Source organism: Salvelinus alpinus, chromosome 24, assembly GCF_045679555.1.
Source record: "Salvelinus alpinus chromosome 24, SLU_Salpinus.1, whole genome shotgun sequence".
NCBI lineage: Eukaryota > Metazoa > Chordata > Actinopteri > Salmoniformes > Salmonidae > Salvelinus > Salvelinus alpinus.
The window spans coordinates 11,669,281-11,694,709 of record NC_092109.1 but is presented as its reverse complement, the minus strand read 5'-3'; the positions used below and the strand labels follow the sequence as shown (position 1 = coordinate 11,694,709).

Sequence of the window (25,429 nt, the reverse complement as noted above, 5' to 3'; positions counted from 1 at the left end):
GGTGTAGCTACCATAGAAGATATAACTGTTTTATATCTATGCTGGCTACCTCCATATTTCCAATCCAATGTGTGGTTATTTTAAATGATGTCTTATTTGTTTTTATACATGTTGAAATAAATTATGAATAAGAAAAGTGACCGATGTCCTATTTGATTATGTAAAACATTGTGATGGAATGCTGCATGTGAACTAAAGGACATACAGTATTTGACATAATCTGAATCTGAATGAAAAAAGAGTTAGATGCACTATTGTAAAGTGGTTGTTCCACTGGATATCATAAGGTGAATGCACCAATTTGTAAGTCGCTCTGGATAAGAGCGTCTGCTAAATGACTTAAATGTAAATAATCCATCCACCCGAGACTGGCGAGGTTAACGCATCCGAAAGCCCGCGGGCAAAACTGATGTTTTAACAGAAAAAGGAAGAATGTTGTGTCGCGCCGCTGGTGTAGTGGTATCATGCAAGATTCCCATTCTTGCGATCCGGGTTCGATTCCCGGGCGGCGCAAGTAGTTTGGTACATTTTATCCCAATTTTGTCCTACATTTTGGATGCACATAAAACCAAATGTAAACCATGCCATCTGTAGCACAAATATGATTTTGGCCATTCTGCCAGTGCTTTCAACGAAGCCACAGTGCGCATGCGAAGCCGTATATCCGCTCTCTTTCTCCGCCATCTTATGTCGCCTTTCCATTGTTCATTGAAGTTAGCAGGGGTGGCGGAGCTATTTACTGCGCATTAAAACATTTTCGCGATATTGTTTAGTTGACATCAGCAAAATACGGGAAAGGAGCAAGAATCCAAGGGTTCGATCTCACACCTCGTCGGAAAATATGATGGACGACGAACAACCCAAGACCCTGTATGTATGAATAGCGGCAAGCTAACTAGCCGACTGACCGTTTATTTTAAGTATCATCATGTAGCGGTGCATGTATCAATTGCATTTTCATAATATGTGATCCGTAATAGTCATGTCAGTCAGTTCTCCACCCTCCTGTTTTCTAGTTGTGAGCCAGCCGCACTGGCTAACTTAGCTAGTTAACATGTCAGACGTGTCCATTTTTTAGACAAAGCAAAGGCTGTAACGTTATTTTGTTGCGAACACTGTTGCCACTGCACAATAATTTCGAAAGCCACCTTTTAAATCTCAACATTTATTGATATTGCGATGTTCTTATTAGCTTATACTACGGGAGTTAACTGTTAATTATTGTATATTTTGGTAATAGCAGCTATTCGAGAGAGACTAGCATGCTGCTAACTATCTTGCTTACTAACTAACGTTAACTCTTGTTTGCAGCATGCCGGGCCTCTAGTTTCAGTATTATGCGAAGCAATGCTGTTGTCATCAGTCTGATACCTGTCCACACCGGTGACCATACTCTACAATATCTGTGAAATCATAACCTACCTGCTAACGTTGGCTAGCTAGCTACAATTTAACTAGCGACATTGCTCGGCGTACACCAATGACCAATAATCAGACATCTGTGTTATGTTAACCAATGTTCGCTAACTTGCCGTCCATACCGCTACAAATCTGAGATTCAAATTGGGTTTGTCAGCTAACATTTGTATGTCGCAGTTTCGGTGTTGTTACTACAACACTGCCATGTATGATAGCTAATGCACATAGCTATTAGCTAGTTAAGGAACATAATAAATGTAATGCAATGTGAAAGCGTGGCCTAGTCTTGTCGGATGCCGAGTTTCAGTTTCTGGGGCCTAGGCGCCTAACGTTACTAGCTCAAGGAAATTCTAACCGTGAATGTTACTGTATCAATCAATGCATGTTGCTTTTTCTCGCAGAAGACATAAACTGTGACGGTCACGAAATCTCAGGTGTGACAATGTTACAAATAATATGTACAGTAGCTGTAAAAGACGGTCGGGTGTTTACTGTTTCCAAACAGCCCAGCTAACTTTACTTCACTGTTGTTTTTCTTCTTTGTATGGCGCATCCCTGTCTTGGTTTCAGTATCACATCAGTTGGCTTCTTCATGTGGCCACTGGATATACCGTGCCTTGCTTGGGCTGGTATCCATTTTAAGACGTGAACTCCCAATATCCCAAATGCGTAAATCCGTTTGAAATCAATAACTTTTTGACAACATCCACTTTGATTTAAACAACAATTTACATACATGTTTGCCCGTAGAATACGTTTTCAGAAAGTGGATTTTTGGACTTGTGTGCCAAAACGTTCAGGAGATAAAGGTGCTCAAAGTTGACACTTTGCTTACCCCACCATACCATGAGACATCTATGGAAGCCTGTTCCCACAACCCCCAAAAATGTATCAAATGTATTATGAGATATTAATTCGATATACTTACTGTTTTAGTGCAATGTGCCAAATGCCTGTATTGCAAGAAACACTTTTTTTGAGTTCTATTTTTGGTCTTCGCTCCTTCTGTGCTGTGTGCACTGTGCACCTTCACACACAGAGACCAAGCCCCTCCACCTGTCACTCACAACTAACGACAAAAGATAACTTCTTCCTCTCTGACAACAAGCAATTTAAACTCGCTATTTGTGTTTGAGATTTGGTCCAACAGAATCAGTTATATGCGCACCGAAACACTTAGATACATTATTTGACTGTAATAGACGAGAACTGAATGTTTATAACGATGCTCTTTTTATGTATTAACTCCCAAAACGTAGAATAGAGCAGACCCTACTAAAACTAGAGTAACAATGAACATAATTGTGGAAAATGTATGCTCAGTTCTTTTGCTCGAGGCATTGCAGTACCATGTACCACCGGCAGCATTTTCGCCACAGACTTATGTGCTAGCTGTCTAGTCTGCAATGAGCATAAAAATACATATTTATATAAAGAATTGTGAACTAGTTTTCATTCTGAGAAATAAGTATCTTAACTTTTTTGGGTTACTACATGATTCCATATGTGTTATTTCATAGTTTTGATGTCTTCACTATTCTACAATGTAGAAAATAGTAAAACTAAAGAAACACTTGAATGAGTAGGTGTCCAAACTTTAAGTATTCAGACGCTTTGCTATGAGATTCAATTGAGCTCTGGTGCATCCTGTTTCCATTGATCATCCTTGAGACGTTTCTACAACTTGATTGGAGTCCACCTGTGCTAAATTCAATTGATTGGAAATCATTTGGAATGGCACACCTGTTTTATATAAGGTTGACCGTGCATGTCAGAGCAAAAACCAAGTCACAAGGTCAAAGTAATTTTCCGTAGAGCTCCGAGACAGGATTGTGTCGAGGCACAGATCTGGGGAAGGGTACTAAAACATTTCTGCAGCATTAAGGTCCCCAAGAACACAGTGGCCTCCATCATTCTTAAATGGAAGAAGTTTGGAACTTCCAAGACTCTTCCTAGAGCTGGCCGCCCGGCCAAACTGAGCCGTCGGGGGAGAAAGGCCTTAGTCAGGGAATTGACCAAGAACCCGAGTGGCCAGACGGAAGACACTCCTCATTAAAGGGCACATGAAACCCTGCTTGGAGTTTGCCAAAAGGTACCTCAAGGACTCTCAGACCACGAGAAACAAGATTCTCTGGTCTGATGTCACCAAGATTGAACTATTTGGCCTGAATGCCAAGAGTCACGTCTGTAGCAAACGTGGCACCGTCCCTACGGTGAAGCGTGGTGGCAGCATTATGCTGTGTGGATTTTTTTCAGTGGCAGGGACTGGGACACCTAGTCAGGATCAAGGCAAAGATGAGCGGAACTAAGTACAGATAAATCCTTGATGAAAACCCTTTACAGAGCGCTCAGGACCTCCGACTGGGTGCGAAGGTTCATCTTCCAACAGGACAACGACCCTAAGCACACAGCCAAGACAACGCAGTGACTTTGGGACAAATCTCTGAATGTTCTCGAGTGACCCAGACTTGAACCCGATCGAACATCTCTGGAGAGACCTTAAGATAGCTGTGCAGCAAAGCTCCCCATCCAACCTGACAGAGCTTGAGATCAGCACAGAAGAATTGGAGAAAGTTCTCAAATACAGGTGTGCCAAGCTTGTAGCATCATACCCAAGGAGACTCGATGCAGTAATCGCTGCCATAGGTGCTTCAAAGTACTGAGTAAAGGGTATGAATACTTACGGAAATGTGATATTTCAGTTTTTTTTTTAATACATTAAAATATTCTGCAAACCATTTTTTTCCTAGTCATTATGGGGTTTGTGTGTAGATTGAGGGACAAAAACAATTTAATCCATTTTAGAACAAGGCTGTAACGTAATGTGGAAAAGGTCTAGGGGTCTGAATACTTTCCAAATGCACTGGTATATGGTGAATCGCCCCTAAGTTTGGGAGAGAGAAAAAAGAAGATTTTTAGGCCATATCATCCAGCCCTAATGGTAGGTCATAATTGAGATACTAAGTCACTATTATGAGATATGCATGTCTGGATCATGGACATTGATTCAAACAATTACAAAGCATTCCCCTGCTACTTTATTTGGTTAACAGCTGAGGAATGGGGCGGGAGAAATGTAGCCGTTCTCAAATACATAGACGCAAGGACTCTAAATTTGATAGTTTTAACCATGGTTTGAAGCTATACAGTGTCCGTTTGTAAAAGGGCGATCTGGGATTGGTACATACATTTTTGGACTTTTTAAGTTGTTCATATAGACCTTGAGTGTAACTTAGGGGGCTGGGAGCAACAGTCTTACCCCATCAGAACCTCATGAACCAGGGCTCTACACTGATGTTTTTTACAAGGTGTTGAAAAGTTGGTAGGTGCGCACAAATATTTAGGAGCACAATGAAAAATATTTGAGGTAATGATGCTAGAGTCCTTCGTTTTTCTAAGCACACTGGTGCTCCTAAATTACAATTCCCGGACGCACGGCAAAATATTTAGGCGCATATGCGAGTAAAATGGTTGCACTCTAGAGCACTCAAATTTTATTGGCCACATACACCTGGTTAGCAGATGTTATTGCGAGTGTAGCGAAATGCTTGTGCTTCTAGTTCCGACAGTGCAGCAATATCTAACAAGTAATGTCTCACAATTCCACAACCACTGCCTAATACACACAAATCTAAGTAAAGGGAAGGAATAAGAATATGTAAATGTATGGATGGGCCATGAGATGCAATAGATAAAATACAGTATATACATCTGGGATGGGTATTGCAGATATGTAAACATCATTAATAAAGTGACTAGTGATCCATTTGTTAGTGGCCAAATGGATCACAAGTCACCTTCTTAATGCCAGTTTAATAATATTGTTTACATATCTTGCACAATCAGCAAATTCATATTTGTATATGTTGTAGTGTAGCTTAGAGACATATTTCACATCTGAAATTTTAGTGTTTTTGTGTTGTGCCCGTCATCGGTTGAGACAATACGATCTTGAATACAGTGGGTCATTTCAATCATAGAAATAGAATTCATAGAATGTACCCTTCAGACCACTGCAATTTAGCTGATACACAATTTAATTGTTATTGAAATTAACTTGTAAGTACTACCACAAAGATGACTGTCAGTCCACCCACCTTCGAATGTCAACTTAGAATATACATTACCATTTATCTGTGTTCATATGATTTCAATGGGCTTCCTATAGAAGATTGACAGTATAATTTAACAGATATTCCGATTTCAAGTCAACATTCTCTGACGTGTGGACCTCCAACCATCTTTGTGGTACCGTATTTGACATTTTAAATTTTTGATCAGTTAAAACATGACACCCACCCTGTATTCAAGAGCATGTTCTGTCTCAACCGATGGTGTGCAAATCACAAAAACTTCAATGTAAAATTGGGTCTAAGCTACAAATATGAATATATTTGAAAAATTATGAGTTTACAAGTTTTTAGATACTCCAGGTTAAATTACAATTTTTATTAAACATTGTTTTCCAGAAATTATAAAATTGTTTGTAAGCTTTTAAATGATACTAATCTCAACCGTTTATCTTTTCCAGTGATGAAGACATGGATGTTTCACTGTATGGTGGTGTATGCAACATTGTCAACTTTGAGCACCTTTATCTCTTGAATACTTTGGCATTCAGGTCCCAAAAAGTCACTTTCTGAGCACTTCTACAATCAGCAAATATGTGTGCAAGGTTTTGTTCAAAATGGATGCTGCCAAAAGTAATTGAATTCAAATGGATTTACCCGATGAAAAACTGAATCAGTCAATTCAACCACCTCCTAATGGTTAGCTGTGAGGTAGAATACTGTGCTTTAAAGGAACAGTTCACCCCCAAAATAACAAACGATTCCAGACGGTTTCATACCTCAGTAACATTGTGAATGGTGGTGAACCATCCCTTTAAATCCAGATCTTCTGAACCACACTTCCTTGTCTATTTATTGTCTGCTAAGTGGAGCATCTATTTGTCTTCTATCTGCTGAGCTGAGCCCAGGGTGTCCATGCTGATGTGTTGTCACTGTGCTGCAGGTATGTGGGGAACCTGTCCCGGGATGTGACCGAAGCCCTCATCATGCAGCTGTTCGGCCAGATCGGACCCTGCAAGAGCTGTAAAATGATAGTAGATGTGAGTCACTATCAACCGTCCTATTGTCTAGGAATGAACCTTCTCCAATCAGATTCCCCTATGATTCTGCTCAGAATGACTTAACACTGCGCCTTGTTCAGTTAGAACAAACCCGAAGAAAATGCAAAAAATAATAATATTAGCATTGTGACTCGTTGAGGGGATTACCTCTGCTTTAAAAAAAAAAGTCTCTAGTTTTGTGCCAACCAAACGTTGACCATGACTAGGGGCCTATTCAGTGATCTGCAGCACATAGAACATTGCATAAATGTAATGTGTAGAGCCTATAGAAAAACATACATGACCACACAATTCCCTGTTGAACATGACAGAGGGGAATGTCTGTCCTATGCAATACTGCTTTATCTGGAACACCACAGAATGAGCCCCAGGACGGATTAGCCCAATAGGACAACAGCGTTGACCAATATTAACCAGGTGCCTGTTTAAGAACACATTGTACTGTTGTGAGTCTTACCTCTGCGATTGATTCATATTGGGATTCTGAGTCTGTCACGCGAAATAGAAGAAAGACGTAATGATGATGAATGATCACGGATTTGAGTTATATAGGCTAGCTAGAGCTGCCCATGGTTTACATTGCAAGGCGGGAGACTCAACTAGGCCTACCTTTTACAATGGTAGGATGAAATTCCCAGTTCTGACGTTAAAGTCCCTGTTCTTGTCCCCCTCCAGACGGCAGGTAATGACCCCTACTGCTTTGTGGAGTTCTACGAACACAGGCACGCTGCCGCGTCGCTCGCAGCCATGAACGGTCGTAAAATAATGGGTCAGGTAAGCTATCGTATCTACAGGGTGAGTCGGCTTGGGGAGGTTTGGCCAAAAGACAGGAGGAAGGAGTTGAAGCCAAGTTCAAATCAGCCCCTATCCCCAGACACTTGACTTGATGCAGGTCTGGAAAGGTCGGATGTGTGCGAGCATTATGGCAGACCTATGAGAAGTGTCTAGGGGTAGCGAATTAGGCCCATTGACTAGGTATCACATTGCATCATGGGTATCACACTGCGTCATGTTGTCCGTTCAACCCCAACAGTTTACATTAAACATCAGTAAGTAGGACATGAATGGAAAGGGTCTCCTGATTGGTCAATAATACCACAACACCAGAAGAAAGTTTTGTAGGGTACTTAGGTTCGGTCTGAATGGGTGGTAGCATGTTTTCCAACGATAGGGTACTATGTTCTTCATCCCAAAATCTAGCTTTCTCCATTCCTGGTCTGGTTTTAGATAATACTACATATTCCGTAGATGGCGTTCTATATACATTAGGAACACACTGCAGGCCCCAATCTTGAATTAGTGGGGAAGTTTGACACTGTGTAATTTGACTGAATTAGAGGGTGCCATTTGTTTGGGTTTGAAGCCTGCCGATGTCTCACTGGAAGTAAAACGTCTTGTTCCTTTGGCCTGGGGGGAAATGCTGAACGAACGAGCGTGGAGGAGGGATTGCACTTTAATTCAAACACTGTATGAAACACCTGTTGATAAGATGTTATGGATACCCCAACAAAATGTATGGTTATTTAACTACAAAATGTAGCTTCCTAGTGTGTTTTTTTTTTTTACGGATTCTGTGCCGTTCCGCTGACCCTGCCGTCCTAGATTGGGTGTCTAGATAATAGGTTCTTCTCATCCTCTGTCCGTACGTTCCGTGGTCTGAGTTCTCGCTTAATCCTACTGGTGGACAAAGCCTCTGGACGTTGCCCATGTAAACGGGTTCACGCTCAGAGGAGAAGACTTGTCATAGCCAATTGGTATTGGCAGCACGTCCCATGACTTTAAACCTGGTTGGGTTGTGAAATCTTTCTAAGTAGTGTCCCCCCATTTAACCCGTTTCAAATAACACTCCTCTACTTCTACACTGCCACCCTTTATTATTATTATTATTGTGTACAATGTGTTCTTTTGCAAATTCCTTTGCATAAAGAATCCAAATAATAACTATACTATATCTCTAAAGACACATTCAGTTGAAAATATTTTATCCTCAACAGGTAATGAAGGACCATTTGAGGAGTAATACAAGTTCGTAAAATTCACTTGTTTGTAAGTCCCTTGTTATTTGGACCTTTTTTTTTACTTCCTAGACGTTTTGTTCCAAATTTGATTGATTAGACAGTGAGACTGAATTGTGACATAGTCTGAGTGTGAGCAGGCTTTCCCTCTATCATTGTGTGACTACAACAAGCCCTCTGATCGGCAAACAGACGGACACGTGTGCTGTCCAAGTAAGGCTCGCTTTTCACCCCTCTTTCCGTCTCTTTCTCTCTCTCTTTTTCTTTCTCTTTCTCTTTCTTTTCTTCAGGAGGTCAAAGTGAACTGGGCCACAACCCCTAGCAGCCAGAAGAAAGACACAAGCAGTGAGCAATATCTCCCTTAATACTTTGACACGGGGGGGGGTAGGCTAGACTGTGCATTCAGAGCACATTTATGTTATCCGAGAATATTCCAAGAATTGTTAGCATTAGTGCCTAAGATGAGTTGGCTATATAAAAAAACGTATTATACATATGATTCTGTGTTCAGATCACTTCCACGTTTTCGTCGGAGACCTCAGTCCTGAAATCACCACGGATGACATCAGAGCTGCTTTTGCCCCCTTTGGGAGGATATCGTGAGTGTTCTCTCTGCTTCTCCTTACCCAAGTTATTATCTCAGTTATGCTTATTCAAAACACTACGAAGATTGTGACTATTGATTGAACAGAAGAGAACAACCTGTACTCACAGCATTCATCTGTCAAATATGTTCTCTACAGATCTTTTTCGCGTATCTCTCAAGAAGCAAGTATTCACAACACTTCTTAGAATCCTACTTATCAAGTGCTTTTCAGCAACGTGAGGCGATACCTCCCTGGACAGAAACCCAGGGAGACGGTGGCAAGGGAAAACTCCCTAGAAACACTGCTCCATAGGATTGATTCCGTGGCCAGAGGCCATAACTTGCTATAGTCTTGCTAACAGTAGTATTTCTGTCTGTTCGTAGTGATGCCCGGGTGGTGAAAGACATGGCGACTGGCAAATCTAAAGGCTATGGCTTTGTGTCCTTCTTCAACAAATGGGTGAGTGTCCCCCACCACCCTCAGCTTACTGCTCACTCTTGGGTTTGTGGCTTGTAAGAAATCATTAGCGTCGGCGCAAAGAGTGTGAGCCTCCAATCCTTTGTTGTCTCCCCCCCCCCTCAGACAACAGCCATCAATGTTTAGCCAAGCATATACCACTCTGTAGTTCATTTGCTACTTTGGTGTAGATAAGGTTTAGACTCTAGGTTATACCTTGATTACTACCACCATGCTTTATAAAGTCTGTGGATATTGGAACTGACTGAGTGTGTGTGTGTGTGTAGGATGCAGAGAATGCCATCCAACAGATGGGAGGTCAGTGGTTGGGAGGACGGCAGATCAGGACCAACTGGGCCACCAGGAAGCCCCCTGCGCCCAAAGCCACCTACGAGAGTGAGTTAGACACACACACCTCTCACTGCTCCAAAGAATGACTTGCACACACCTGCTGGCATTGGATACAAAAAAAGAGTGTCTATCTATTGTCATTCAAGTTTTAAACGACTCTTCTATTCCTCCCCCCTGTGGAGCAGCGAACACAAAGCACCTGTCGTTTGAGGAGGTAGTGAACCAGTCCAGCCCCAGCAACTGTACCGTCTACTGTGGAGGAGTCACTGCAGGGCTTACAGGTATATAACTACCTCAGGGTTTCCTTTAGGAAAATGGACAACGTGACCAGAAAGGTTTGCCAAAAGGGGAAACTATTCGAAACGGCGCACCTCATGCACGCGGTATGTGACCGAGATGAAAATCTAAAGATGCAACAAACTAGGATGGGTTGCTAATATGACTAGGATTGTGCTTTTGGACAATGAAAGAAAGTTGATTATAGAACTGGAGAAAATTGGCGAATGAAGAAGTCTTTCATAGGGAGCGCGTGGCAAAAAGGCCTAACTGGTTATTGAGTTGCAGCCGCCAGCGAAAAGCAATTTATTTTAATTTTTATGTGTGGCGGTAACGTGTCTTGAGTATAATTGAAAATGTTGAGACAAGAAGGGGAGGGGTTTGTGGCGAATATAGCCTATAGGCATCTCTCTCCAATATGCATGCGCTCTGCTCTCCTGACTACACTCTGCTGTTTCCCGCCAATTCTTGTGCATTTGTTTCTTGTGAATTGTTTGCCCTTTGTTTGTTTATTTTGATCAATTCCCCATTTACATTCACTGTATGACCAAAAGAATGTGGACACGCCTTCAAATTAGTGGATTCGACTATTTCAGCCACACCTGTTGCTGAGAGGTGTGTAAATTCGAGCACACCGCCATGCAATCTCCATAGACAAAATAATGGCAGAAGAATGGCCCATACTGAAGAGCTCAGTGACTTTCAATGTGGCACCGTCATAGAATGCCACCTTTCCAACTAGTCAGTTTGTCAAATTCCAGCCCTGCAAGAGCTGCCCGGTCAACTGTAAGTGCTGTTATTGTGAAGTGGAAACGTCTAGGAGCAACAACGGCTCAGCCGCGAAGTGGTAGGCCACACAAGCTCACAGAACGGGACCGCTGAAGCACGTAGCGTGTAAAGATCCTCTGTAACACTCACTACTGAGTTCCAAACTGCCTCTGGAAGCAACGTCAGCACGAGAACTGTTCATCGGAAGCTTCGTGAAATGGGTTTCCATGGCTGAGCAGCCGCACACAAGCCTAAGATCGCCATGCGCAACGCAAGCGTTGGCTGGAATGGCGTAATGCTTGCCGCCAACTCGAGAGCAGTGGAAACACGTTCTCTGGAGTGATCACCATCTGGCAGTCCAACGGAAGAACTGGGTTTGGCGGATGCCAGGAGAATGCAACCTGCCCCAATGCATGTGCCAACTGTAAAGTTTGGTGGAGGAGGAATAATGTTGTGGGGCTGTTTTTCATGGTTCGGGCTAGGCCCCTTAGTTCCAGTGAAAGGAAATCTTAACGCTACAGCATACAATGACATTCTAAACTATTCTAACTACAGTATAACGAGTAGCGCCTCTCTCTCGCTACAGTATAGCTAGTAGCCACCCTCTCCTCGCTACAGTATAGCTAGTAGCCACCCTCTCTCCTCGCTACAGTATAGCTAGTAGCCACCCTCTCTCCTCGCTACAGTATAGCTAGTAGCCCCCCTCTCTCCTCGCTACAATATAACGAGTAGCGCCTCTCTCTCGCTACAGTATAGCTAGTAGCCACCCTCTCCTCGCTACAGTATAGCTAGTAGCCCCCCTCTCTCCTCGCTACAGTATAGCTAGTAGCCCCCCTCTCTCCTCGCTACAGTATAGCTAGTAGCCCCCCTCTCTCCTCGCTACAGTATAGCTAGTAGCCACCCTCTCTCCTCGCTACAGTATAGCTAGTAGCCCCCCTCTCTCCTCGCTACAGTATAGCTAGTAGCCACCCTCTCTCCTCGCTACAGTATAGCTAGTAGCCACCCTCTCTCCTCGCTACAGTATAACGAGTAGCGCATCTCTCTCGCTACAGTATAGCTAGTAGCCACCCTCTCTCCTCGCTACAGTATAGCTAGTAGCCACCCTCTCCTCGCTACAGTATAACGAGTAGCGCATCTCTCTCGCTACAGTATAGCTAGTAGCCACCCTCTCTCCTCGCTACAGTATAGCTAGTAGCCCCCCTCTCTCCTCGCTACAATATAACGAGTAGCGCCTCTCTCTCGCTACAGTATAGCTAGTAGCCACCCTCTCCTCGCTACAGTATAGCTAGTAGCCCCCCTCTCTCCTCGCTACAGTATAGCTAGTAGCCACCCTCTCTCCTCGCTACAGTATAACGAGTAGCGCATCTCTCTCGCTACAGTATAGCTAGTAGCCACCCTCTCTCCTCGCTACAGTATAGCTAGTAGCCACCCTCTCCTCGCTACAGTATAACGAGTAGCGCATCTCTCTCGCTACAGTATAGCTAGTAGCCACCCTCTCCTTGCTACAGTATAGCTAGTAGCCACCCTCTCTCCTCGCTACAGTATAGCTAGTAGCCACCCTCTCTCCTCGCTACAGTATAGCTAGTAGCCACCCTCTCTCCTCGCTACAGTATAGCTAGTAGCCACCCTCTCTCCTCGCTACAGTATAGCTAGTAGCCACCCTCTCTCCTCGCTACAGTATAACGAGTAGCGCATCTCTCTCGCTACAGTATAGCTAGTAGCCACCCCCTCTCCTCGCTACAGTATAGCTAGTAGCCACCCTCTCCTCGCTACAGTATAACGAGTAGCGCATCTCTCTCGCTACAGTATAGCTAGTAGCCACCCTCTCCTCGCTACAGTATAACGGGTAGCGCATCTCTCTCGCTACAGTATAGCTAGTAGCCACCCTCTCCTCGCTACAGTATAGCTAGTAGCCACCCTCTCTCCTTGCTACAGTATAGCTAGTAGCCACCCTCTCTCCTCGCTACAGTATAGCTAGTAGCCCCCCTCTCTCCTTGCAACAGTATCACTGTGATTGTGTTAATATAGGACTGATAGGTGTATATAACCTTCCTCTATTTCCCCTCCTTAGAACAACTGATGAGGCAGACCTTCACCCCCTTCGGTCAGATCATGGAGATCAGAGTTTTCCCAGACAAAGGCTACTCGTTTGTGAGGTAAGACCACAGACTCAGAGAGTGTGTTTTGAGATCGAGCCATATTGCAGTTGGACTGCAGTCATTGCCATTTGACTACTCACTCTGACCCCGTCTCACCCATGTCCCCCTCGCACGTCTCTACCTGGTCTAGGTTCAACTCCCACGAGGGAGCGGCCCACGCCATAGTGTCAGTGAACGGGACGTCCATAGAGGGTCACGTGGTGAAGTGTTACTGGGGGAAGGAGACCACAGACATGGTCAGCCCCATGCAACAGGTACAGGTGCCTCAGCTAACACCGCAGGTAACATCTCCCTTTCTCATACAACATCCATTACTGTCTATTACATATCTGTATATTGTATGTTATAACACATGTAAGTATATATATATACAGTTGACGTTTACATACACCTTAGCCAAATACATTTAAACTCAGTTTTTCACAATTCCTGACATTTAATCGTAGTAAAAATTCCCTGTCTTAGGTCAGTTAGAATCACCACTTTATTTTAAGAGTGTGAAATGTCAGAATAATAGTAGAGTATTATTTCTTTCAGCTTTTATTTCTTTCATCACATTCCCAGTGGGTCAGAAGTTTACAAACACTCAATTAGCATTTGGTAGCATTGCCTTTAAATTGTTTAACTTTTGTCAAATGTTTCGGGTAGCCTTTCACAAGCTTCCCACAATAAGTTGGGTGAATTTTGGCCCATTCCTCCTGACAGAGCTGGTGTAACTGAGTCAGGTTTGTAGGCCTCCTTGCTCGCACAAGCTTTTTCAGTTCTGCCCACAACTTTTCTATAGGATTGAGGTCAGTGCTTTGTGAATGCCGCTCCAATACCTTGACTTTGTTGTCCTTAAGCCATTTTGCCACAACTTTGGAAGTATGCTTGGGGTCATTGTCCATTTGGAAGACCCATTTGCGACCAAGCTTTAACTTCCTGACTGATGTCTTGAGATGTTGCTTCAATATATCCACATAATTGTCCTCCCTCATGATGCCATCTATTTTGTGAAGTGCACCAGTTCCTCCTGCAGCAAAGCACCCCCACAGCATGATGTTGCCACTCCCGTGCTTCACGGTTGGGATGGTGTTCTTCGGCTTGCAAGCCTCCCCCTTTTTCCTCCAAACATAACAATGGTCATTATTGCCAAACAGTTCTATTTTTGTTTCGTCAGACCAGAGGACATTTCTCCAAAAAGTACGATCTTTGTCCCCATGTACAGTTGCAAACCGTAGTCTGGCTTTTGTATGGTGGTTTTGGAGCAGTGGCTTCTTCCTTGCTGAGCGGCCTTTCAGGTTATGTCGATATAGGACTCGTTTTATAGTGTATATAGATTATTTTGTACCTGTTTCCTCAGTATCTTCACAAGGTCCTTTGCTGTTCTGGGATTAATTTGCACTTTTCACACCAAAGTACGTTCATCTCTAGGAGACAGAACGCATCTCCTTCCTGAGCAGTATGACGGCTGTGTGGTTCCATGGTGTTTATACTTGCGTACTATTGTTTGTACAGATGAACGTGGTACCTTCAGGCGTTTGGAAATTGTTCCCAAGGATGAATCAGACTTGTGGAGGTCTACAGTTTTTTTCTGGGGTCTTGGCTGATTTCTTTTGATTTTCCCATGATGTCAAGCAAAGAGGCACTGAGTTTGACGGTAGGCCTTGAAATACATCCACAGGTACACCTCCAATTGATTCAAATGATGTCAATTGGCCTATCAGAAGCTCCTAAAGCCATGACATAATTTTCTGGAATTTTCCAAGCTGTTTAAGGCACAGTCAACTTAGTGTATGTAAACTTCTTACCCACTGGAATTCTGATAGTGAATTATAAGTTTAATCTGTCTGTAAACAATTGTTGGAAAAATTACTTGTCATGCACAAAGTAGATGTCCTAACCAACTTGCCTAAACTGTTTGTTGTCAAGAAATTTGTGGTGGTTGAAGAACGAGTTTTAATGACTCCAACCTAAGTGTATGTAAACTTCCGACTTCAACTGTGTGTGTGTGTGTGTGTGTGTAGTTCAAAGTGGGCTTGCTAAGGGAAACCGAAGAACATAGTTAATCTCTAAGCGTTGTCTCCACAGCAGAACAAAATTGGCTTTGCAGCGCAGCCCTACGGCCAGTATGCCCAGTGGTACGGTAACGCCCAGCAGATTGGCCAATACGTGCCCAACGGGTGGCAGGTGCCGACCTACGGAGTCTACGGACAGGCCTGGAACCAGCAGGGCTTCAAGTGGGTACTCATGAACTACTGAAGAGGAGAAAAAAAGTGTTGGAATGAAATGCAGCCCCGATGTCAGGATGAGACTAGTATAAAATGACAGCGGCCCTTAAAGATCAGTCTTGTTGTTGTTCAAGTGTCTTCTTTCTCTCCATCCTTAACCTGTCCTCTGACCTATTGTCTGTGTGCAGTCATTTACAGGCGGGTGCAGGGTGGACGGGCGTTGGAGCGGTCAGTAATGGCGGCGTGGTGGAGCCTGGACAGGGAGTCAACGGGGCGGTACTGGCCAACCAGTCCGTCATGGGTTCCGCTGGCTACCACACCCACTGATCAGCGCCGGCCCGGCAGCCCAGCGTCGGCCTCCTACCCTCCACCACCACCACAGGGATCCTACACACGGGGCGGACATGTTCCCCGTCTTTTACAACACGATTTAAGAACTCTATGGCGGGAGTGGGGATGCGTGATTCCACCTCTTCCTGTCCAGTCCCCTAATCCTGGTTTTTACATGTAAGTTTAAAGGAGGAGGATATAAGGCTTGTGTGTCATCCATCGGAGGTGGAGCGTTTCCCAGTCCTGGGATATAAGATACATGCATATAGATATATGCACACAAACACACACCCATGTCCACACACAGACACACACATACCCTACAAAGGTCTTTGGCCCCGTGTCAGATTGATTGACTCAAGAATCAGAAAGGACTATGCCATTTTTAATTAAAAAGTACTATTAAATAAATAAAATACACGATAAAAAAAATAATAAACTGCGACGACTTTTGGATTTGCTTTTTCTTGTTGGTTTGTTTCAGAACAATTTCAACTGCTGATATCGTTTAAGAAACGACGCTTTGCCTGTTTCTGTTTGGGGGCTGTCATTTTAAAGAAATGTTTATAGCAATGACACCAATGAATCATGTGAAATGTAAGAACCTTTTTTGTTATTTGTTTATAAAAAAAAACTTTTTTTTTATCAAATGGATGTCAACTGTGGATTTTTTTTTATTTATGATAAAGTAGTAAATAGTAAAAAAGAAAAAAAAAAACGGATCAGAATTTTGAACTGGTTCCCCCTATGGAGTTGTTTTAATAATAACTTTGGTTGAGACCCCTTGTTTTGCCTTATTTTGAGTTAATTTCATTTTAACCAACCTATTATCATAAACGGCTCTTAAGGTCAGATTTTTTCAGACCTTGTGTTTTGAGGCGGTGTTTTGTGGGGGATATGTTGATGCTACAACGTGTTCTTGCTTTGTCCCATTAAAATGCTGATACGTATAAACACTGCTTGTGGGAACTGTTCATATTTCTATCTCTTCACTGTTCTCGTTACTGTATTTTAAAAGGCTTGATGTGACCGGGGTTCAGTCTTGCAATGAAATGTTTATTTTGTTTACAATGAGCTTACATACTTGTAATATGCAGTTCCAGTGTAATATGCAGTTCCAATGATTTTGAAATCAGAACACGTTGTGTTAGTAGCAGAAACTGGAATAATTGAACAGTCATTGAGCCAATATAAGAGTAGGCCTACCTACAGTACAGACATTTTTGACACAAGCTGTTGAGCATGAATTTATGAACTACGGGTATAAACAAACAAAATACACTGAACAAAAATATAAATGCAACAATTACAAAGATTCTACTGAGTTCCAGTTCATCTAAGAAAACCAGTCAAATGAAAAATGTATTGGGTCATAATCTATGGATTTCACATGACTGAGAATACATCTGTTGGTCACGGATACCATAAAAAAAAAAAGGTAGGGGCGTTGATCAGATAACCAGTCAGTATTTGCCTCATGCAGTGTGACACATCTCCTTTGCATAGAGTTGATCAGGCTGTTGATTGTGGACTGTTGTCCCATTCTATAATGGCTTTGTGATGTTGGCGGGAACTGGAACAATCTGTCATACATGTCGATCCAGAGCATCCCAAACATGCTCAATGGGTGACATGTCTGGTGAGTATGCAGGCCATGGAAGAACTGGTTCATTTTCAGGGTCCAGGAATTGTACAGATCCTTGCGACGTGGGACCGTGCATTACCATGCTGAAACATGAGGCGATGGCGCGACAATGGACCTCAGGATCTCGTCTTGCCCACCTGTCGCCACGCCTAGGGTTAAAGGACAGGCCAGGGCCGCTGTTCTGACCAACACCCTCTCCAAATAGGTTTCCAATTCCGTCACTCCCTGTTTCCTGTTTAAGCAATCCATGGGGGTGCCATGCGCAGACCACCCCTCTCCCGCTGGAGTTTCATTATGGAGGCTGGCTACTGAGTCCCCGGGACCCCTGGTCCAGAGGGTGAACAAAAATAATCTGGTGGTGAAATGTAACAGCAGACCAAGTCATCCTCTGGGGCTGCTGCACCTGACTGCAGGTGTTGGGGGGAAGGGGAGAGGCAGAGCGGGGGCTGTGTTTGTGTGCCTGTCAGGAGAGTGTCAGAGGGGGTATGGCGGGCGGGAAGGGGGACCCATGGAGACTTCCCAGGATGGGGATGGGGAGGTGAGAGGGTCCTCAGGTGTCATACCCGGCTCCACCTCTCGGCCTGGTCCTGGCTCTGCAGCTCCATACTTCCGCCTCCACTTCCGTGTCTGTGCCTTTGCCAACGATGAGTAACTGGCCTCAGAGTTCACAGGTTTCCTCAACTACATCTCCAAGGGTCCCTAGGAGCGGGATTGGTGTGTGTGTGTGATCTTGGCACTTTGTGTAATACGTCTTATGGTGTATGTGCAATGCAGTGTATGTAAGAGAGTGAATTGCCTCCCTGTCATTTGTACTGTAGGTGTACAATGGAATGGTGACTGCACAGTTCTTTGTGTCTCCAACCCATCTCAGCTGCCTGAACCAATCACCGCTCACAAAACTAAGAGACGCCGTCTGGAAGAGCACGTCATTGATGAGTTGCCCTGCCAATCACACCGTTCATCAAATAGAAGGCAGAATGCCTCATCGAAATAGGACCTGTATGTTCTTTTGAGAGCTGCCTGAGCACATTTCTTCTCTCTCAATCTGTCCTCTCTTTCTTCTTTGTGACTGTCTCTTTCATCTACTCCTTTCTGTATCTCCTTTCTTCCTCCCTGTCCCCTCTCCTCCCTCCATCCCCAGCTCCCCCAGCTGTATGTCCTGTAGGGGTAGGAGTGGGGAGTAGGGGTAGGGGTAGGAGTGGGGAGTAGGGGTAGGGGTAGGAGTGGGGGCCAGAGGAGACCTCCTGGTACTGATGCTCCTGTTTCTACTGGACTCAAGGAGCCAGGTGCTGCCTGTCTCCCTACTGTCTTTTCTCTTTCTCTCTGTCTCTCGCCCACTGTCTATTTCCTGTCCATCTGCCTTTCTCTCTGTCTCTGTCCTGTCCATCTGTCTTTCTCTCTCGCCCACTGTCTCTGTCCTGTCCATCTGTCTTTCTCTCTGTCTCTGTCCTGTCCATCTGTCTTTCTCTCAGTCTCTGTCCTGTCCATCTGTCTTTCTCTCTGTCTCTGTCCTGTCCATCTGTCTTTCTCTCTGTCTCTCGCCCACTGTCTCTGACCTGTCCATCTGTCTTTCTCTGTCTCTCGCCCACTGTCTCTGTCCTGTCCATCTGTCTTTCTCTCTGTCTCTCGCCCACTCTCTCTGTCCTGTCCATCTGTCTTTCTCTCTCTCTCGCCCACTGTCTCTGTCCTGTCTATCTGTCTTTCTCTCTGTCTCTCGCCCACTGTCCCTGTCCTATCCATCTGTCTTTCTGTCTCTCGCCCACTGTCTCTGTCCTGTCCTGTCCATCTGTCTTTCTCTCTGTCTCTCGCCCACTGTCTCTGTCCTGTCCTGTACATCTGTCTTTCTCTCTGTCTCTCGCCCACTGTCTCTGTCCTGTCCATCTGTCTTTCTCTCTCGCCCACTGTCTCTGTCCTGTCCATCTGTCTTTCTCTCTGTCTCTCGCCCACTGTCTCTGTCCTGTCCATCTGTCTTTCTCTCTGTCTCTCACTCACTGTCTCTGTCCTGTCCATCTGTCTTTCTCTCTGTCTCTCACTACCTTTCTCACTGCATTTATGCCCCTTACGAGTATCTAATTAACCACAGCTTCTTGAGCATTAAAACGTTTTATTATATTACTCTATCTCTTTAAATATGCCGAGTGTGTGTGTGTGTGTGTGTGTGTGTGTCAGGGAGCAGCCAGCCTGTGGATGAGAGCCTGGTGACCCTGGGCTTCCAGCAGTGGCTAGGCAGCGTTACAGAGAGGATCCACCAGACCATGCATTACCAGTTTGACAGTAACACACACACACACACCGCCCTCCGCCCCTCTGTTTGTTTAATTGATGATGACGATGCAGATGTTGTTGGCTCCGGGGAAGCCGGAGGCTCTGGTGTTCCATGTACCGCAGGTGTTCTTCAACTCCCTGCAGCACCGTCTGTCCCTGGGATCCAAGAAGAGACAGCTGCCCAACACTACCTCAGGTAAACCTTAACCAGAACCCTAACCCTAACCCAGCCCTAACGCAACTACAGCTCCACAAATGAGCCTACTATAAACCTAACATTGCCAGGCTTTGCTCACATTGTTCTGAAAGCCTGGGGAACTTGGATGGAAGCTAGTTGAAGCATTGCCACCTATCAAACCAATAAAATATTTTTTTACCGACTTGTAACAAACTAGCTAGCATAAGATAAAAAAATATTACGCAGCGTAGGCTACTAAGTCTTTACCCAACCCGTTAGGAAAAGAGGCACAGACAAGACATGGAAATGTCATTTCTACTCAGAGCCAATCAAATGTGAGCGTTAACCTTTAGGTTAAGTTACACGGTAAACAAATATTTTTGTTTTCTTTGGTCAGCGTTTTTGAGGAATGATGATCTGCCTCCCCAAAGTACACCTGGCACATCGCCAACCTGATGCAGGTCATATGTATCTTTGACACCCCAGAAGCATGTAGCCTAGCGGTTTAGCGTGTTGAGCCAGTAACCGAAAGGTTACTGGTTTGAGTCCCAGAGCTGACTAGGTGAAAAAAAAGATCTGCCGATGTGCAAAAGTGAAAGTCTCTCTGGATCAGAGCGCCTGCTAAAATGTAAAAGGTCTCTCTCACTCTCTCTCATATGTCTCTCTCCCATCCCTCTTTGAGCTCTCTTTTATTTCATCTACTTACAAAGTTCTCGAACTGCTTAAGTCAGTGTGTTGAAGAGCTTTTCTTGGACTGTGCCCAAGAAAGCGAAGGTAACCTGCCTAAATGACAACCACACCGTAGCACTCACGTTGGTATACATGAAGTGCTTTGAAAGGCTGGTCATGGCTCACATCAACACCATCATCCCAGGAACCCTAGATCCACTCCAATTCGCATACAACAGATCCACAGATGACGCAATCTCAATCGCACTCCACACTGCGCTTTCCCACCTGGACAAAAATGCTGTTCATTGACTACAGCTCAGCGTTCAACACCATAGTGTCCACAAAGCTCATCACTAAGCTAAGGACCCTGGGACTAAACACCTCCCTCTGTAACTGGATCCTGGACTTCTTGACTGGCTGCCCCCAGGTGGTAAGGGTAGGCAAAAACACATCTGCCACGCTGATCCGCAACACGGGGGCCCACAGGTGTGCATGCTTAGTCGCCTCCTGTACTCCTTGTTCACCTACGACTGCGTGGCCAAGCATGACTCCAACACCATCATTAAGTTTGCTGACGACACAATGGTTGTAGGTCTGTGAGAAAGACAAAGGAGCTGATCGTGGACTACAGGAGAAGGCGAGCCAAACATGCCCCCATTCACATCGACGGGGCTGTAGTGGAGCGTGTCGAGAGTTTCAAGTCTCTTGGTGTCCACATCACCAACAAACTATCATGGTACAAATACACCAAGAAAGTTTTTTTTTTTTTTTTTTTTAACCCTCAGGAGTCTGAAAAGATTTGGCATGGGTGCCCAGATCCTCAAAAGTTCTACAGCTGCACCATCGGGAGCATCCTGACTGGTTGCATCACCGTCTGCTATGGCAACTGCTCGGCATCCGACTGTAAGGCTCTACAGAGGGTAGTGCATACGGCCCAGTACATCATATACTGCCTTCTGAAAGTATTCAGACACCTTGACGTTTTCCACATTTTGTTACGTTACAGCCTTATTCTATAATGGATTAAATCAATAAATATCCTCTGCAATCTACACACAATACCCCATAATAACAAAGCAAAAACATGTTTTTAGAAATGTTGGCAAATGTATAAAAAATGTAAAACAAAATGACCTTATTTACATAAGTATTCAAACCCTTGGCTATGAGACTCGAAATTGAGCTCAGTTGCATCCTGTTTCCATTGATCATCCTTGAGATGTTTCTACAACTTGGAGTCCACCTGTTGTAAATTCAATTGAATGCACATGATTTGGTAAGGCACACACCTGTCTATATAAAGGTCCCACAGTTGACAGTGCACGTAAGAACAAAAACCAAGCCATGAGGTCGAAGGAATCGTCCTTAGAGCTCCGAGACAGGAGTGTGTCGAAGCACAGATCTGGGGAAGGGTACCAAAATGTTTCTGCAGCATTGAAGGTCCCCAAAAACACAGTGGCCTCCATCATTCATAATTGGAAGAAGTTTGGAACCACCAAGACTCTTCCTAGAGCTGGGTGCCTGGCCAAACTGAGCAGTCGGGGAGAAGGGCCTTGGTCAGGGAGGTGACCAATAACCCGATGGTCACTCTGACAGGGCTCCAGAGTTGCTCTGTGGAGATGGTAGAACCTTCCAGAAGGACAACCATCTCTGCAGCACTCCACCAATCAGGCATTTATGTTAGAGTGGCCAGACGGAAGCCACTCCTCAGTAAAAGGCACATGAAAGCCCGCTTGGAGTTTGCCGAAAGTCACCTAAAGACTCTCTGGTCTGATGAAACCAAGATTAAACCCTTTGGCCTGAATGCCAAGAGTCACATCTGGAGGAAACCTGGCACCATCCCTACAGTGAAGCATCATGCTGTGGGAATGTTTTTCAGCGGCAGGGACAGGGACACTAGTCAGAATCGAGGCAAATATGAACGGAGAAAAGTACAGAGATCCTTGATGAAAACCCGCTCCAGAGCACTCAGGACCTCAGACTGGGGCGAAGGTTCACCTTCCAACAGGACAAACACCCTAAGCACACAGCCAAGACAATGCAGGAGTGGCTTCTGGACAAGATTCTGAATGTCCTTGAGTGACCCAGACAGAGCCCAAACTTGAACCCGGTCGAACATCTCTGGAGAGACTTGAAAATAGCTGTGCAGCAAAGCTCCCCATCCAACCTGACAGAGCTTGAGAGGATCTGCAGGGAAGAATGGGAGAAACTCCCCAAATACAGGCGTGCCAAGCTTGTCGCATCATACCCAAGAAGACTCGATGCTGTAATCGCTGCCAAAGGTTCTTCAACAAAGTACTGAGTAAAGGGTCTGAATACTTATGTAAATTTGGCATTTCAGTTTTATATTAAATAAATAAATGTGCAAAAATGTCTACACCTGTTTTTGCTTTGTCATTATGGGGTATTGTGTGTTTAAAATAAATCAATTTTAGAATAAGGCTGTAATTTAACAAAATGTGGAAAAAGTCAAGAGGTCTGAATACTTTTCGAATGCACTGTGTATACCAGGCGGTGTCAGAGGAAGGCCCCAAAAAATGTCAATGAGTCCAGTTACCCAAGTCATAGACTGTTCTCTCTGCTACCGCACGGCAAGCGGTACCGGAGCTCCAAGTCTAGGTCCAAAAGGCTCCTTAACAGCTTCTAACCCCAAGCCATAAGACTGCTGAACAATAAATCAAACCCAGACTATTTGCATTGACAAATGGCCACCCCCTTTGTTTTGACACTGCTGCTACTCGCTGTTTATTATCCATGCATAGTAACTTTACCCCTACCTGCATGTACAAATTACCTCGACTAACCTGTACCCCCGCACATTGACTCGGTAACCACTGTAAATAGCCTCATTGTTGTTATTTTATTGTGTTACTTTTTTAATATTTTTTTTATTATATGTATATAATTTTTTACTTTTATTTTATTTGGTAAATATTATTTTATCTATATCTTCTTAACTGCATTGTTGGTTAAGGGCTTGTAAGTAAGCATTTCACAGTAAGATCTACAGTTGAAGTCGGAAGTTTACATACACTTAGGTTGGAGTCATTAAAACTCGTTTTTCAACCACTACACAAATTTCTTGTTAACAAACTATAGTTTTGGCAAGTCATTTTTCCAACAATTGTTTACAGACAGATTATTTCCAGTGGGTCAGACGTTTACATACACTAAGTTGACTGTGCCTTTAAACAGCTTGGAAAATTCCAGAAAAATGATGTCATGGCTTTAGAAGCTTCTGATAGGCCAATTGACATCATTTGAGTCAATTGGAGGTGTACCTGTGGATGTATTTCAAGGCCTACCATCAAACGCAGTGCCTCTGTGCTTGACATCATGGGAAAATCAAAAGAAATCAGCCAAGACCTCAGAAAAAAAATTGTAGACCTCCACAAGTCTGGTTCATCCTTGGGAGCAATTTCCAAACGCCTGAAGGTACCACGTTCATCTGTACAAACAATAGTACGCAAGTATAAACACCATGGGACCACGCAGCCGTCATACCGCTCAGGAAGGAGACGCGTTCTGTCTCCTAGAGATGAACGTACTTTAGTGTGAAAAGTGCAAATCAATCCCAGAACAACAGCAAAGGACCTTGTGAAGTTGCTAGAGGAAACAGGTACAAAAGTATCTATATCCACAGTAAAACGAGTCCTGTATCGACGTAACCTGAAAGGCCGCTCAACAAGGAAGAAGCCACTGCTCCAAAACCGCCATAAAAAAGCCAGACTACGTTTTGCAACTGCAAATGGGGACAAAGATCGTACTGGTCTGATGAAACAAAAATAGAACTGTTTGGCCATAATGACCATCGTTATGTTTGGAGGAAAAAGGGGGAAGCTTGCAAGCCGAAGAACACCATCCCAACCGTGAAGCACGGGTGTGGCAGCATTATGTTGTGGGGGTGCTTTGCTGCAGGAGGGACTGGTGCACTTCACAAAATAGATGGCATCATGAGGGAGGACAATTATGTGGATATATTGAAGCAACATCTCAAGACATCAGTCAGGAAGTTAAAGCTTGGTCGCAAATGGATCTTCCAAATGGAAAATGACCCCAAGCATACTTCCAAAGTTGTGGCAAAATGGCTTAAGGACAACAAAGTCAAGGTATTGGAGTGGCCATCACAAAGCCCTGACCTCAATTCTATAGAAAATATGTGGGCAGAACTGAAAAAGTGTGTGCGAGCAAGGAGGCCTACAAACCAAACCTGACTCAGTTACACCAGCTCTGTCAGGAGGAATGGGCTAAAATTCACCCAACTTATTGTGGAAAGCTTGTGGAAGGCTATCCGAAACATTTGAGCCAAGTTAAACAATTTAAAGGCAATGCTACAAAATACTTATTGAGTGTTTGTAAACTTTTGACCCGCTGGGAATGTAATGAAAGAAAAGCTGAAATAAATAATTCTCTCTACTATTATCCTGACATTTCACATTCTTAAAATAAAGTGGTGATTCTAACTGACCTAAGACAGGGAATGTTAACTAGGATTAAATGTCAGGAATTGTGAAAAACTGAGTTTAAATGTACACTGCTCAAAAAGAAAGGGAACACTTAAACAACACAATGTAACTCTAAATCAATCACACTTATGTGAAATCAAACTGTCCACTTAGGAAGCAACACTGATTGACAATACATTTCACATGCTGTTGTGCAAATGGAATAGACAACAGGTGGAAATTATAGGCAATTAGCAAGACACCCCCAATAAAGGAGTGGTTCTGCAGGTGGTGACCACAGACCACTTCTCAGTTCCTATGCTTCCTGGCTGATGTTTTGGTCACTTTTGAATGCTGGCGGTGCTTTCACTCTAGTGGTAGCATGAGACGGAGTCTACAACCCACACAAGTGGCTCAGGTAGTGCAGCTCATCCAGGATGGCACATCAATGCGAGTTTATTTTATTTATTTATCCGTTATTTTACCAGGTAAGTTGACTGAGAACACGTTCTCATTTGCAGC

At 44.0% G+C, this 25,429-nt stretch overlaps 1 protein-coding gene, 1 non-coding gene and 1 pseudogene across 3 annotated transcripts; all 3 read left to right on the top strand.

Annotated features, from left to right (window-relative positions):
* The first annotated feature begins 442 nt into the window (after window positions 1-442).
* trnag-ccc (transfer RNA glycine (anticodon CCC)) lies at window positions 443-513 on the top strand. Its single transcript has one exon. It is a non-coding gene; the product is annotated as a tRNA-Gly (tRNA).
* A 156-nt stretch (window positions 514-669) lies between these two features.
* Window positions 670-16,656, top strand: LOC139552147 (cytotoxic granule associated RNA binding protein TIA1-like). 2 transcript variants are annotated; one of them, XM_071363583.1, is made up of 12 exons: window positions 670-870; window positions 6,433-6,529; window positions 7,226-7,324; window positions 8,856-8,910; window positions 9,077-9,164; window positions 9,536-9,611; window positions 9,896-10,004; window positions 10,145-10,240; window positions 13,075-13,159; window positions 13,293-13,443; window positions 15,233-15,381; window positions 15,561-16,656. In XM_071363583.1, the coding sequence occupies exons 1-12, from the start codon at window positions 842-844 to the stop codon at window positions 15,697-15,699; spliced, it is 1,173 nt and encodes a 390-aa protein (XP_071219684.1). In that variant the 5' UTR covers window positions 670-841; the 3' UTR covers window positions 15,700-16,656. The 2 variants fall into 2 exon arrangements, with proteins under 2 accessions (XP_071219684.1, XP_071219685.1); XM_071363584.1 differs by having other exon boundaries at window positions 693-870; window positions 15,236-15,381.
* Window positions 16,657-17,594: 938 nt separating this feature from the next.
* The window catches only part of LOC139551691 (uncharacterized protein C2orf42-like), a 36,169-nt pseudogene continuing 28,334 nt past the window's right edge, over window positions 17,595-25,429 (top strand).